This window comes from Alternaria triticimaculans, assembly GCF_023758025.1.
Source record: "Alternaria triticimaculans strain BMP 0046 chromosome Unknown scaffold_9, whole genome shotgun sequence".
NCBI lineage: Eukaryota > Fungi > Ascomycota > Dothideomycetes > Pleosporales > Pleosporaceae > Alternaria > Alternaria triticimaculans.
In genome coordinates, this window is record NW_026055966.1 from 700,705 (window position 1) to 715,248 (window position 14,544).

The 14,544-nt window shown below is 52.2% G+C and overlaps 4 protein-coding genes across 4 annotated transcripts; 2 read left to right on the top strand and 2 right to left on the bottom strand.

The window, feature by feature from the left end:
* Positions 1 to 1,077: 1,077 nt before the first annotated feature.
* Positions 1,078 to 2,158, bottom strand: J4E78_006672 (uncharacterized protein; the record flags this gene model as incomplete). The annotated part of the gene is made up of 2 exons (XM_049367282.1): positions 1,078 to 2,002; positions 2,055 to 2,158. 2 exons carry the CDS (start codon positions 2,156 to 2,158, stop codon positions 1,078 to 1,080), a joined length of 1,029 nt encoding a protein of 342 aa, XP_049221029.1.
* Positions 2,159 to 6,856: 4,698 nt separating this feature from the next.
* J4E78_006673 (uncharacterized protein) lies at positions 6,857 to 7,403 on the bottom strand (the record flags this gene model as incomplete). Its single annotated transcript, XM_049367283.1, has 3 exons — positions 6,857 to 6,892; positions 6,943 to 7,290; positions 7,353 to 7,403. 3 exons carry the CDS (start codon positions 7,401 to 7,403, stop codon positions 6,857 to 6,859), a joined length of 435 nt encoding a protein of 144 aa, XP_049221030.1.
* A 1,493-nt stretch (positions 7,404 to 8,896) lies between these two features.
* J4E78_006674 (uncharacterized protein) lies at positions 8,897 to 9,660 on the top strand (the record flags this gene model as incomplete). The annotated part of the gene is made up of 2 exons (XM_049367284.1): positions 8,897 to 9,364; positions 9,427 to 9,660. 2 exons carry the CDS (start codon positions 8,897 to 8,899, stop codon positions 9,658 to 9,660), a joined length of 702 nt encoding a protein of 233 aa, XP_049221031.1.
* Positions 9,661 to 12,971: 3,311 nt separating this feature from the next.
* Positions 12,972 to 14,279, top strand: J4E78_006675 (uncharacterized protein; the record flags this gene model as incomplete). The annotated part of the gene is made up of 4 exons (XM_049367285.1): positions 12,972 to 13,393; positions 13,448 to 13,829; positions 13,878 to 14,051; positions 14,097 to 14,279. 4 exons carry the CDS (start codon positions 12,972 to 12,974, stop codon positions 14,277 to 14,279), a joined length of 1,161 nt encoding a protein of 386 aa, XP_049221032.1.
* Positions 14,280 to 14,544: the final 265 nt, after the last annotated feature.

The window sequence follows — 14,544 nt, forward strand, 5'->3', positions numbered from 1 at the left end:
AAGTTATTCACTCCAAGACAGTGCTGCGAGGTTTGGTTCTTTGGTCTGGGGTTTGCGCTTTCTTTCTACGCATATGGTGCGACTGCCCCATTTGACACCATGGCTGCCGCGCTCGAAACACTGTCGCCTGGTCGTTCCTACCTGTGATGGATATGTCTGGCCATCGCTCTTCGACTTTCGCTTGCCGTCGCTGGATCAATCCTACACCTCGCCTAGGGATGGTGAACACACGCGCTGCGGATAAACCTCTAGGGCTGGCTAACCACCGTGCCACCGTCACCAACAATGCGGCACCCAACCGAAGGCACGCGCGATACACACCAACAGACAGGTCGTTCGAAAACAGAATCGGGAGACGCGCGCAGAGTCGTCGCAGTCGATCGATCCACCGTCTGGTCGCTTCGTTAAGCCAGCGCTATATTCTAATAGCCCAACGATGCATCGAAGCTACGAACAGACTACGCGGCCTCTGATCACAGCGGCCTCCAAACCCTGGACCACGCAAGATTTGGATAGTGAAGCGATAATCGCTCCACTTGTGCAGCAATAACGGCTATACATACCTACCCCAGGCAATACGCTCCACAGCCGGAAATTTGCTTGCGAAGTCCTGGTTTCTGGCCCTGGTCTAGGAACGCAACAACCTTGGAGATAGCAGCAAACGTTATGTCTGAGCGTCAATATTGGAGAACCAGGATAGTCCCGAACGGGAACCACGCCGATCACAGCACGCAATTAGACGTGATGACGCGTGCAATATCGCGAGCTTCACGTTAGATGTCAATCAAGCAAGAAAGGTGATGTAGTTTTTATGGCTTTTGGAATTTGCGAGATACTAACAATAAACATTTACAAAATACACATAGACCGCTAAGAGCCGTGACGAGTAACGCGAATGGACCTGCGACCACTACCCAAAGTGCACGTGGGCATCTTGCCAGGCAACTAAGTCAAGATGACTGCCTAGGCAAGGAGACGTTCAGGTCGACAAGGTACAAAGGGGGAATATGGCGAAGAGTAATACACAAAATGACCCAAAGCGCAATCCAACTCCAAGCATGTTCATGTCGGAAGCGTTTAGGAGATGACAACCTTGACGGTCTCACCGTTCTGGCCCATGGAGCAACCACCACCGGTACCGGCCATGATTGGGTCGTAGCCACCACCGCCGCCACCGCTGGAGTTGCAGTTGAAGAGGTCGTAGTCGGAACCCTGCTCGCAGGTGTCCATGCCGTTCTTGCACTTGAAGACACAGGTGTTCATGTCGGAGACGCACTTGGAGCCCTTGGAGCTAATGCTGTCACCGTTCATGTTGATGTTACGCGAAACATCGAAGGCACCCGAGGCACCGAAGGTGACCTCCCACCAAGTGTTGTTGATTTGAAAGCCGTCATCCTTGTAGCCGGGGAAGACGGGGGCGCAAGCGGAGGGGACACCCTCCTTCCAGGAGAGCTCGAGGGACTTGCCAGCAGGGATCTTGACTGAGATGTCGGGCTGGTTGGCCTTGACGGACATGCCAGAGTAGCCGAGTGCCCTCCAGCAGAACAGGAGCATGTCTTGATCGGAACGGTCGTTGATGAACTCAGCCTTCCACTTGCTGTCACCGCCGACCCAGATACCATCCCACTGTGACTGCTTGTTCACTCCCTTCTTGCAACCGAGCTCCTCGACCCAGTCCTGGACATCGTCGAAGATGGAGCTGACGAGTCCACCGATAGCGTCACCAACGTTGTCCAAAGCGTCGCCGAGGTCACCAAGAGGGTCGTTAGACTGTGCAGAGGTAGCAGCTGGCTTGGCGCTGGTGGTAGTGGGCTCCTGCTTGGTGGAGGAAGGTGTGGGCTCGGCCTGAGTCTTGTAGTCGGCAACCTCAGCGACCTTGGGGGCAGCCGCGGGAGCAGGAGTGGGAGTAGGGGTGGCGAAGACGGAGCTCCAGTCGACATCGCTCAGATCGTATGCGACCTTGCTCCAGTCAACTTCGTTGGCAGCGCTGCGCTTGACCTCACTGCGAAGAGTTAGCATCCTGGTTTCGTTGTCGACTCGAAGGCATTACTTACGCTTGACGACGGGCGTGGAAGCTGGCGTGACGGTTGTGGAGGTTGGCAGCAGCAGCCTGACCAACGACGATGGTGCTCAGCACCGCGGCGGAAGAGTAACGCATCGTGAAGTTGCGTAAGGGTGATTGAGTGAGGTAAGCGCTAGGTATTTATACTGCGGACAGGTCGTAACGTCGTTCAACGGCGTGTCGTGATGCGCTGGTAGTGGTTGGTCAACGAGTAGTTGAGGTATGAGTAATGAGTGACTGGGTGAGCGAGAGCTAGCAGGCGCAAGACGGGCGTGAAAGAGTGAACGCGCGAATTTGCCTTTTCAAAAAGAGGGACAATGTGTGGATTATATGTTGGGGTGAAGGAGGAAAAGGGAAACAAGCGGCCAGGCACAAAGGTAAGTGGCCCTTCAGCCGGGCTGCCCCCATCTCATCTCCTGGGAGACAGAATTGGCCTAGCGCGCTGCGGACTATCCCCGTTACTAATTTAGTCAGGGCCAATTGCACCGGATGTTGCACCCCTGGATAGCGCGCGATCCTGACTTGGCTGGCGCTTCTCATTGGTGTGCCTGAGCCAGGCACAGTTGGCGCTCCGAGGTTTCAGCCGCTTTTGATCTCTCTTCGTCGCTTCATCGCCTGTCGCAGCCGCGTTCCCCTTGGCCAGACTCGCAAGCGGCAAGGAAGCAAAGAGTTGTCGCTCGACTTTCACAACGACAGTGCGCAATCCCAAGGCGCGGCACTCGACTCAGCACCCGCGGGCGACGTCGTGAAGGCCGCGCAATTGCGATCTACACAGTGTGGAACCCAAACAGCTGTGATTGGGGCAGCCGCCCGTGGATACTGACCCTCCAGATTCCAGAACGTTTTCCACACATCGGCGCCGCGTTGCCTGCGTGTTCCTGTCACACTCCGGCACGTGTTTTCACCCAACGAGTCTAGTCTCCGTCGCCCTGACGAGTCCACAACCTTCATCTATCACTGTCACTGCCGTGTGCAGACATAATGTACACTCCATTCAGCCGCGACAGTCTGTGAGCCGGACACGTCTTCCCCCTCGGCTATGCATGCGTAACTCTCCAACTCCGTCAGGGCATGCAGTCCTTCCGCAGGATCGTGACGCAACCGTCCACACGACGACTTTTTGCCCGCCCATTTCCACATCTGCAGCCCACCTGCACCTAGGCAGGATTCTCTCCATTCACGGATCAGCAAGATGTGCCGATACAACGTTTGTGGAGCCCCGGTGCCGTCAGCGGGACGATAAGGCTCTTTATCGCAACGTGGTAGCCGGTATATGCATGGTGAAAATCTGGAAGACTACCCACTGCTAGTACGGTGTACAGCGACACCGCCAGCCGTGACCAGAAAAGCCTCACACGACGTGGTGGGTCGCTGTTCGCTGGATCTTCCCTGTGACGCTCCTCTGAGCAGAAACGGACCGGTAAGCGAAAACCATGTGTACCTTCTGCTCACCGGCCGCTGGACCTTCTCTCATGGCCAGCGAGAGTAGTGACGCGGACATTTTTGTGCTTCCATCATCTGTCTTGGTTCTTTCATGGTTGTGCGGCATGTCGCCCTCGACATTGTACATCTGGTCGAGCAACCTGCCCTTGCACAGAGCAACAACACAGCCTCTATGCGCCAACTGAGACATTGCGAAACCAAGAGCTACACAGAAACACTACTGCATGCGGACACCTTCTGTTCCTGCCGCCGTTCTCTAGGCGACACACATGCTCTCTAGTTCAGCCAGCCATACGATTACTATTATCTGCCGGACCGACAAGTCCTGCATTTGTCGCTCAAAACTTCCCATTGGCGGACATTACAACACTACCATCATGATTTTCCACACAAACCAATCATACGAACAGCGCAACGTCCTGCGGAGCCGGCGACGAAAAGCTCATGCAAGACGTTCGCAAGTGTTGCCCGCTTATCGATACCTACTCGGAGCCGGGTTGGTGTGACATCACTAGGTGTAAGACTACCAACAAGCGGATGTGTTCTAGACAACTACAGGTAATTTCGCTTGTGGGAGGGATTTGTGGTGCTGTGGAGCGGATTTACCAGTCATACCTCGAGGTTGTATGCTCGACTGGCTGCTAGATGATGGAAGAGTACTTCCTGGCAGAATCTTCTTTTTGCGACTACACATCCGTTGACAGGGTATAAGCGATCAGAGGTCATGGAACCGCGTGAGCGGGTGGAGATATCGGTCAGATCGGGCAGCAGGCATGCAACATGACGGACGTGGTATCTGCTTCGAATCGAGGTGGAAGTGTCCATATCGATCGTAGTGATGACTCAATCATGTCGCCATGAGGCGGAATGTTGGAATTGCGGAACTCAATGTCTGCCCTACGCACTTGCGTTGATTGCAAATATCGTCGTCCATAACAACAGCAACAACAACAATCTGCCATAGTAGCGGGGACCCATGTACACACCCCTCAGCACCAGCGGTTCCCCCTCACAGGCACCCCTCACCCAACAATCCCAAACACAATCTCGCTACCACGCAAAAACCAAATAACCACCAAGAACGCCCCAACGTGTTCTTCTTTCTAAGCCGCCGAAACAAGTTCAAAGCCACCGAACGTTTCTGAGTACGCGCGTGCTAGTCTGCCAGAAAAAAGTCTGGATTGGCAGCGGGCGCGAAGTTGTGTTGGAGCGTGGTTCGGTCGGAGGATGAGTCGGCACCATTGCGCTGGTGCGGATGTGGTGCCTGTCGATCAAACGCGTTCTCGGTTGGTGCTGCGTGCGCAGCGCAGGAGATCAGGTTTGCCGATCTGAGTGCCGGGCGGGCGTGAAGAGTTCGCGGCACCAACAACACAACACAACACAACACAACAGTCATGCTTGATATGATATCGACTATCTTATGCGCTGCATGCGACTGGCAATGATGATGTTGTGGAAAGTGTTGCGACGTTGTGGCAGCGATGAGGAAGGCATCTGACATTTTCGACGGTGCTGAGGCACAGCCCACGGCGTCGCCAGGCAGACACATCACTCTACCACGGCATTCATCTTGCTCGCAACACCTGTCAAGACAAGTCATTCGGACAACTAACCCCATGCTACAGTTTCCGTTCACCTTAGTCACACGTGGCCAGTTGGTCAACAGACTCTAGAAGTTCTGACCTCTCAGTTCCCGCCCGTCGCGAGACGCGCAATGCCGACCCTCGGTCCCCGAGCTATCCACACGTTCGCAGAAGCGCGCAGACAGGGTGGCTGAAACCGATTACCTGCATCTACTCGTAGTGTACCACGCGAGAACAACACGCTCTTCGCTATCTTATCGTCCACGTTTCCTGCGGCGCGTCCCCGCCACTAGCACTGGCACCGCACTCACTAGCAGAAACAAAAGAGAAGGGAAATGTGAAACATGCATGCTCACATACATGCCAATCGTTCAGCTCATATACGGCCCCACTCGGAGTTCTACACTTCTTCGTATCCAGTGTCGCGAAAGCCTAGCTATGCAGGCTGGACATCTCCCGGGCGCCGCGTGGCGTTGGGGGCCGCTGACAAGTTGAGTTTGTTGCTGGTGTATGCGACGGACAATGCGGCTAGGGAGGAAGTTGATGTTGCAGCGTACTGTTGGACTGCTGTGGCGCTGTTCAGGGTCTGAACAGATGAGTTCAGTGGTACACTTGCACGGGTAACGGTACGCTTGACCAAGTTAGGAAGGAGTAGAGGCATGGGCGGAGGTAGCTAGGTGTTTAAAGTATGATCGTTCGCTGTTAACCACGTAGATCCCAGGTGATATAGAGATACGGGATGAGGGTTTAAGATGGCGGTGAGGGCTAGATCCGGCTGTCCTGTATCGTTTACTGGGTTCAGGTATGTCGGTGTACGTACATGTAAGGCGTGGATGGGTAAGAGTTTGCATTCCCTTTTTCTCGCTACTTTGCGGAGAGGGTAGCCAGGTGGTTTGATTAACGTGCACTGATCACGTAGTACATTTGCTTGGAGATATGGTACAGTGTGTACATGTCGACATATTATCGCGGCTGCCGCACTACCTTCCATCATCTATCCTCCATCTAGCTACCTGAGAAACCAAAATGGGCATCTCCTTCACCGCTCTACCCCAACTCGGTCACCCGCGTACATAAACTCTTGTGGGAATACATTGTCATTCATATCGAACAAGTCTATTGACATAAACGTAGATCATCAACCATCTCAACAGCCTCAACGTCCCTCAGAACGCCGCTCAACACGTTGATCAAGCATGTGACAGGAAGCTAACGCACATCTAGACGCTTGAACCCACGAAGTATGCGTCTGCACCGGCATGAGCCGCTGCGAACCATTTCTTGATGCATGGTAGCTCAGACTTGCTTTTCCCGCGCATGTGCTTTTTCCAGCCCACGAAAGCCGAGATAAGGGTTCAACGGGTGTGTCAGATGTGATTTGCGTGTTTCATGGTTTTTCTGGTGATACATATACGAATAAGAAGACATGCTGGAGATGGAGTGGTGATGGAGGTGTGGTGGTGGGATCCTCGTTGGATGTGAAACTGCACATCAGCGCTACTAATGAAATGCTTCGCCAGCTACTTTAGCATATTTGCTATGCATAGCGGTAGGTGTGTGGCAAGCGAACACAAGCAGACATGAACGCATCTCAAAGGTATGTGCCAGGGAAGTGACAATTCATTGATAGTAGTTCATAAAACGAGTGTAGTGCCAAAAGATTGTACCCAAGGAGTAGAAGCTTTTGGCGAGTAGTCGACGAATATCGACCCTATCACCATCTCAATAGCAACATCTTCCACATGCCGCCGTAAGTACTGTCACTCCTCTAACCCTGGGCCTCAGTGAGGATCAGCTTCAAGTCCTACACGCATCCATTAGCATACTTCTCACTTCTCACGACCCACAACTTACACAGCCTCCGTCAGCAGGAGCGCACTGCGTTCCACCAATACTAGCCAACTGACAGTTGGAAACCTCGAAACGATTGTAAATCTTGTCGCTCTTGCGGAATAGATCGATGGCAACGGAACCAGGCCCATTCTGCTCGTAGACCCAAGTTGCCTGGTAGTCGTCATCCAAGTCTTGAGTACCCCCGTTCTTCATATCGAAGTTTTGCTTGCATGTGCCAGCAAAATCCACTGTTCCGAATGCGCCCAGAGAATCTTGGTCGCCGACGATGAAGTTGCAGACAGGGATGCAGCAGCCTCCGGGGCAGCCACCGAAGGTACCGCCGTCGTCAAGGCTCACCTGAGCTTTGGTCTGAGGTCGATGTTAGTTTGATTTGGCGCACTGGGAGGATATGAGGGAAAGGGGAGGTGTACCGTGGCGAGGAGGGCGATGAACGCCAGGCTGATAGATTGGATGGAATGCATGTTGATGGTCCTCCTGAGTCGGATGATTGTCGTTGATATTGTTGAGGATGTGAGTGGAGTTTGTTGCGAGGTTTGAAGATCATACTTATACCTTTTCTACCAAGTACCCATCGTCGATTGCTCACACTGGTACTGCGGTGACAGAGACCGACGAGCCACTCATGATCCCCGCAACCATCCCATACGTAAAGGTATTCCTAGGATTAGAGATATCGCAACCATCAGATATGTCGATCATTCATAAGTCTGTTTCTGAGCACGTCCCTGAGAGGCAGAACATGTTGTCCTTACTCTACTGTAACTGGTAGACGGTGAGTATGTATGGTAGTTTTAGGCTATATAACAGGGCGGTTGCTTATAGAAGTCTTGGTCTAGACAAGAGATCAATTGCCTATAGTAGTCTTGGACTAGACAAGTGGGTGATTGCTTACGTTGATCTCAGACAGAATAAGAGGGCGATTGCTTATAGTAGTCCTAAACCGGACAGCAAGGCGTTTGATGATGGTAATCTTTGGTTAGACAGTGGGACGATTGCTCATCGAGTCTTTGCACGTCGGTTAATATCGAATTCGTGTGTACTGGCAGACACAATACCTCCTCCCCCAATAGAAATACACCTGGGCAAGCTTAGATGGTCATAGCCAAAGCTGTTCATGACAAAGCCTAGTATACTTCACCACGTTCTGCACAGCGGATTGAATATGTCTCATAGCCATGTCATCCTCAGTGTCCTTCATGTCCTAGCTCTCCACTGCTGGGGGTCGCACTGATATCCTCCTCGCTCTGTTGTCTACTCACCTCCACCGCCTGGGACTGAGATGAGATATTCCCCACTCTATCGATATCTCTTGTCCGTCAATCTATAATGTAGCGACAGCCTCCTCGCTAAGGTTGGTGTGCGCCGTTTGCGTCATTGTCGCATGTGCGCGCTCACTCTCCGCACCACCGCGTTTGCTCTCAATTCGACCTATATCTCCCCACAACAAACTCGCCTACGACTTCTGATATGTGTATATATATCAATCAATTGAGCAGTGTTCCATCGCAACACGACTCCGAATGGCCTAATAATCCCTGGATGCGTCTCCTGGGTTGACCTTGAGAATACCGTTGATAACAGCCATTTCGGTGAGTGAGTTCGATCCTCATAGTCTACCGCAGTGTTGTGATTATTTATTTTTGCTCCTTTTTGCTCACTTTGATGTCTTTCACTCGCCTTCACTCAGACTTAAGGATGGCGTCATTTTTGCTCTTGCTTAATTCAGTACTAGCGGGTGAGTATACGTTGATTGCAGTCGCAGTGAGTGTAGATATTTGGCGGGAATATGAAGTGAATGTGAGAGTGAAGGAGAATTCACTACCCTCCTTCACTGCAGGACTTTTACGCACTGGAGCCTAGGCCATATAAATCTTCTTCTGGTCGTAACTCTGCTTCCTTTAACCACCCACATACAATCAAGCTATCATCACTTTAAAGCTTTTTTGTATACATCATGTCTACATTCTCCGATCTCACCCGCACCGAGAAGCGCGACATGATTCGCGGCGAGCCCTTCGACGGTCCGCAAGTCACCATGGAACCCAGGAGCGTACGTGACCTCCTCGATACGCTCGACAGCATCCCCAACAACAAGTTGGGCACTACACACCCCGCCGCCGCCTCCCTCGCCCTCCTCGAAGAGAACTGGGGCGTCGACATGACCTCCTTCCCCCCTCCCCCTCCCATGTACGGTGGACGTACATTCCGTCCGGCCGGTGACGCGGCGACTTGGGACTTGCGCCTGTTGGCCACTCTGGCAGTCTTGTCGGAGTTTACGCACGGCCAGGGCGACTACATGGGCAGCCAGATCAATTCGGCGGTAGAATTGAGGAACATCAACAAGAGGTTCAAGAAGGACCTTGACTTGGTGACTACAGTCGATGTGGTGAGGGTGATTCGCGATTTGCTGCATCCTCTTGAGGTAAGTTATTCTTTCTTTTGAAGATACTTCGATTGTAAACTACAAATGCTAACAATATACAGATGAACGAAGAAGATGTCTTGGCGACAAGGAAGCGCAAGAACGAGTACAACGGCCGCCGCAAGTCCGAGCGGGACAACACCAAGGCCACCGAGCAGGCCATAGACACCGACATGCCGGTTGGGGGTGAGGCGATGGAGAGGGTTGAGAAGAAGTTGAGGAAGACAAGGCTTCCTGACAAGGTCGAGTCTGACTCCGAGGAGGAGATGTTGGCTCCTGGAGACCGCATGGAGTAGATAGTTGCGGCGGGGTGAGTCGTTGTCGTCGTCTCGCATCCTGATGACGTTGGACTTCGCGCTGTGAAAGTGCAGCCAGGCAGATACAAATACAGTACAGTATCACCATGTGTCGATTATCCTAGTCGAATGTCGACCTCTTCCGTGTCTGCAGCATCCCATTCATCCTTCCACACGTGTCCTATAGCCTTGCGGTATGCTATCCCGTCTTCCCGCTCGATCCATAGAACGTGGTAAGCCATGAACTGCCATCTTGATGCTGGTGTATAGATCCTGGCGGCGAATTGTTTCGAGTCTGGAAAGCACTCCTTAGGACAGGTTTTCTGAAAGACTCGTCCTACATCGAAATCACGCTGCTGAGCATGTTTAATGCACACAGGCCTAGCCAAGCTGATGCAGATAAGCTCTACCTCGTCTTTAGGTAACTGGAGAGCATTATTTGCGATGTCGATGTCCAAGATACCGATCACCTGACCTTCAGACCCTTTCAAGACAGGCGTGTTTGATCTCAGATCGAGGCGAACATGCTTAGACAAGGAAGCAATCAGCCGCCGAGTCCGGAATGCTAAGATAGGGGAAAGAACGCATCCAGCTGTTAAGCTTTGTGTATCATCTTCTTGGGCTATAGGGTGCATATCAAATACCTTGGTAGGCAAACTGGAGGGATAGTGTTCGTTCACGACTAGACTAGTCAGCCCGCGAGTTTCATAGTAGTGCAGGTCTTTGATGTATTCCTTGCGCTCGCCATGCGGTTCTATGATAACTTTTGAAAAGTTATTAAGTTGAGGATAGTCGAGAGTGGAACATTGCAGTCTTCTGGTCGCCAGCTGTGCTTCATTGACAGAACTCAAGTTGATAGGCCCAAACCAGCCTGCCCATGACCAAGAAGGGAAAGCTCTTAAGACGCTGCCTTGACGATCCGTCCGCCTTTCCTGACGAGATCTTTCGTCATAGTGGCGGCGGTCTTCGCCATGGTGCCAGCAAAGTATAATGGGCAGGAAGAGCTCTGGTATGCCGAATATGAAACTGCTTTTCATAGCACGTTCTTGCACAGTCATAAACGCGTTGAATGCAGCTAGAACATCTTCGGGATAAGTCAACTTCCGCTTTGTGTAGACTTCAACCGCATTACAGTATCCATGGAAATCATGATACGTATCCCAACTCCGCGGTGACAGCTTTGTGGGAATCATAGAACTGCTTTCCGCGTTTTCCGACTGGGTGTCTGTTTCGCAAACCCAAGAAACTGATTGATCACGGAAAACAATCAAGCGACGCGAGAATGTCCACTCTTGAAAAGTCCAGCCGCGGGTATGATACAATGTACTTCGCTCTCCACGTGAGGGCCTCAACACCTCGACGCGGCAGTTGGGACTAAAATTATATACCTCAAAGGGTGGTTTCCTTGGTCGCTGTTTGTTGACTCCAGGTATGCCGTAGGCACTGTCTTCCCCTTCCGTAGCAGCTATAGTGACGTACGCATTGGAGTATATAGATGCCATGGAAGCCAACTGATGGGGCTTCGTGACTTCATCGTCCTGTACAATAGAGAATCTGTCCACCCACAAGTAGCGAAGGCCTAGAGCGCGTGTGAACGATATGCTGTCCGAGATAGTGTTGGGTAGGCGAGTGCGGTTACAAGGGAGGTCGAACGCATTTTCCTGGCTCAAAGCTTCGGCATTGGCTTTCACTGTCTGGAAAGGATCGACATTTGTCCCCCAAACATAGCTCAAGGCGGCGTATCGATAGTCACCGCCATGCTCTGATTGTTTCACGAGACAAAGTTTCTCAACGTCGATGAACCGTAATTCTGTGGCATTCGGCATCTCAGTCCTCGAGTTCGTGATTGTGTGGCAAACGCCGCCGTGGTCCTTTTCGCATCTATCAATCCATCTCTTGATGCCCTCGATGTTGATTTCTCGGTCGAAAATGGAGAACCCGGGCGCGCTTGCACTTGTAAAAATGTCCAAGAATAACCCGCAGGGGATTTTCTCCCCGCCCTTCACTCTTTCGCCACTCATCTGCAACATCCAATTGCCATCAAATTGAGAATAGGAAACAAAGCCGGTCCATTCTCGTACGTAATCGGCCCGTGTATGGATCTTGAACTCCTCCGCTATTTTTTGGCATGTAACGCACCCAGCGTTCTGCTGGACATCACGATATTTCCACACGTACTCGCCAGGATACTCCACCTTCTTCTCTATCGCGTCCGCGACTGATTCGCAAAGTGCGCACTGCACCATGTCTCAATGGCGTGACAGATGTGTGCGATCTCGAGGGCGACCACGCGTATTGGACTCTTCGTGCAGATAATATGGCCAACGTCCGCTGCTGACCGATGCGGGGTCAACGCTCCTTAGACATACGGACGATGTTGAAATGGAAGAGCATTGGTCGTCAGATAACGATTATAGGTATACCTCGAGTGGAATTCAGATGAAAGGTTGAGGAGTTGGTGAGCAGGATGTAGATGGGTGCGGAATGTGACAAGGCAGCTGCCACCTCATGCGCAGCCTGATGACATCATGCATGCTTATCGCCATATCTCAGCCTTGAGAGTGTACCGATCGACGGAAGAGAAGGTACATTCCATGTGGGTGACATGTCAAAAAGAATATATCGAGTACATGAGGACAGGGAAACGGCATAGGCGGTCAGTGGGCGAACAGTGACTATCTAGTACCTAGGTAGGTGGTGGTTGACAAACTTCGCGCTAACCGGACATCGCGATCGCCGGACCCGTGGACGCATCTGCACCCCAGATTCAGAGCCCACTTGTTTCATCGGGAATAACGGGGCATCAGTTCAATCCGATTTTACCTACCGCAATGCTACATATCCAAAATCCCACTCATACCACACATTACACACACTTGCCAACAATCCCATGAAGAACCCCATCCCCCGGCCTGTTTCACGGAAATAACGCCCCCAGCCTTGACAGACGTCATGCCTAGCGAACGACAGTCACGTCCCAAGCTCATGGCGCGGGCACCCTCCCCCTAATCCGGAAGATCTGACTAGTAGAAATGAGGGGAAGTACGAGATCGGCTTCCAATGGCGTTGGCATCGTGATGGGAGATCATGCTGTGACGTCTTCAAGCATACGGGGTATACGGAGCCGAGGGCATGCGACGAGACATGCTTAAGCAGTCGCGTTCTGCTGAGTAGGATATTTCTGTGCGTCTGCTAGTACTCTTCTCACGCTGATACTGGCGTTGAGGCTCAACAGGCTTTGGATTAGACTGTCCCTCATTCTTCGTTTAGTGTTGCTTTGACGTGCGTTTAGCATGACTACCGAAGGACCCATGGCCCCAGGGCGGTCAATCACACAGGATTGGGCAGACGACCGCTCCGATGATCGCCTGCACAGCGTTACTTCTGGTACGAGTGCTACACCTCTGACCCAAGCGCAAACACAGTATTCGGCGCATTCTACCAACTCTGAACTCTCGGCCCATCGAACGTCGTCGAGCGCTCAACGGAAGCGATCGGTACTTGGCTTGCATCCTCAAGCACCCATCGACGAAGAGCATGACCACGGTGCGGCGTCGGAGTTGCTTTGGTCGCGCATACGGACGGTAATGAGGGAGCCGTTCGCGGAGTTCTGGGGAACTGCTATAATGGTTATGTTCGGTGATGGAGCGGTTGCGCAGGTGTTGCTTTCGACTGGACAGACGACGGCTCCAGGTGGTAATGGGTTCGGGCAGTATCAGTCCATCAACTGGGGGTGAGTCGAACATCGAAGTATTGGAAGATCGCAAGGTATGCTAACACCAAGAAGCTGGGGCCTGGGCGTCATGCTTGGGCTGTACGTCGCAGGCGACTCTGGCGCATACCTGAACCCGGCGATTACACTCAGCAACTGCATCTTTCGTCAGCTGCCCTGGCGGCGGTTCCCTATGTACTTCGCCGCACAGATGCTCGGTGGGTTCGTTGGGTCTGGGATCGTATACGCGAACTACATCAGCTCCATCGACTGGTTTGAGGGCGGGAAGATGCGAACAGTGCCTCCGGCTGAGAAGGCTACTGCGAACATCTTCTGTACTTACCCACAGCCATTCCTTACCAAGACTAGCCAGTTCTTCTCGGAGTTCATCGCAAGTACACTGTTGATGTTCGTCATCTTCGCGTTGAAGGATCCGAGCAATAATGGCGTTCCGAAGGTACGACTGACAGCAGTGATAAATGAGACAATGCTGACCGTTCTATAGTCCGACAAATGGTTTCCTCTCTGCCTATTCTTCCTGATCTTCGGCTTGGGGTCTTGCTTCGGCTGGCAGACTGGTTATGCGATCAACATCGCTCGTGACTTCAGCCCAAGACTGATGTCTTATGCGGTCGGGTATGGTCATGAGGTGTGGTCCGCTGGCGGCTACTACTTCTGGGTTTGTCTTCTGATGGCGTTCATAGCTCTTTCTGACCATGTCTAGATACCGATGGTGGCACCATTCCTTGGCTGCGCGTTTGGAGGCTTCCTCTATGACATCTTCATCTACACGGGACCCAGTCCTATCAACTCGCCATGGCTCGGCTTGAAGCAGCTCACTCCGGGTAACGCGATGCGAGCGAGACGAGAACACATAAGGAGAGAGAAAGAAGAGGGGATTGTGTAACAGTCCATTCTTTGCATCCGATCATGAGGCCTGGCAAGGTAGATATTCCATGAACAGAAACGCAGGCTCTGAAACAGCCAAGTTCCCTTTATCGAGGTATTCTTTGTTCGTGCTGTATCTAGAAAGGTGATTGTAAGCCGAAACGAATGACATCTCATCTGTTCAACAAGAGCGAAGACGTTTGCGAGTACGCGTGGAAAGAGCCTTCAGTGGTGCTTAGTCATTCACGCGTGTCGGTGTTGTCTGACGCCATTGTGCCCCGCTG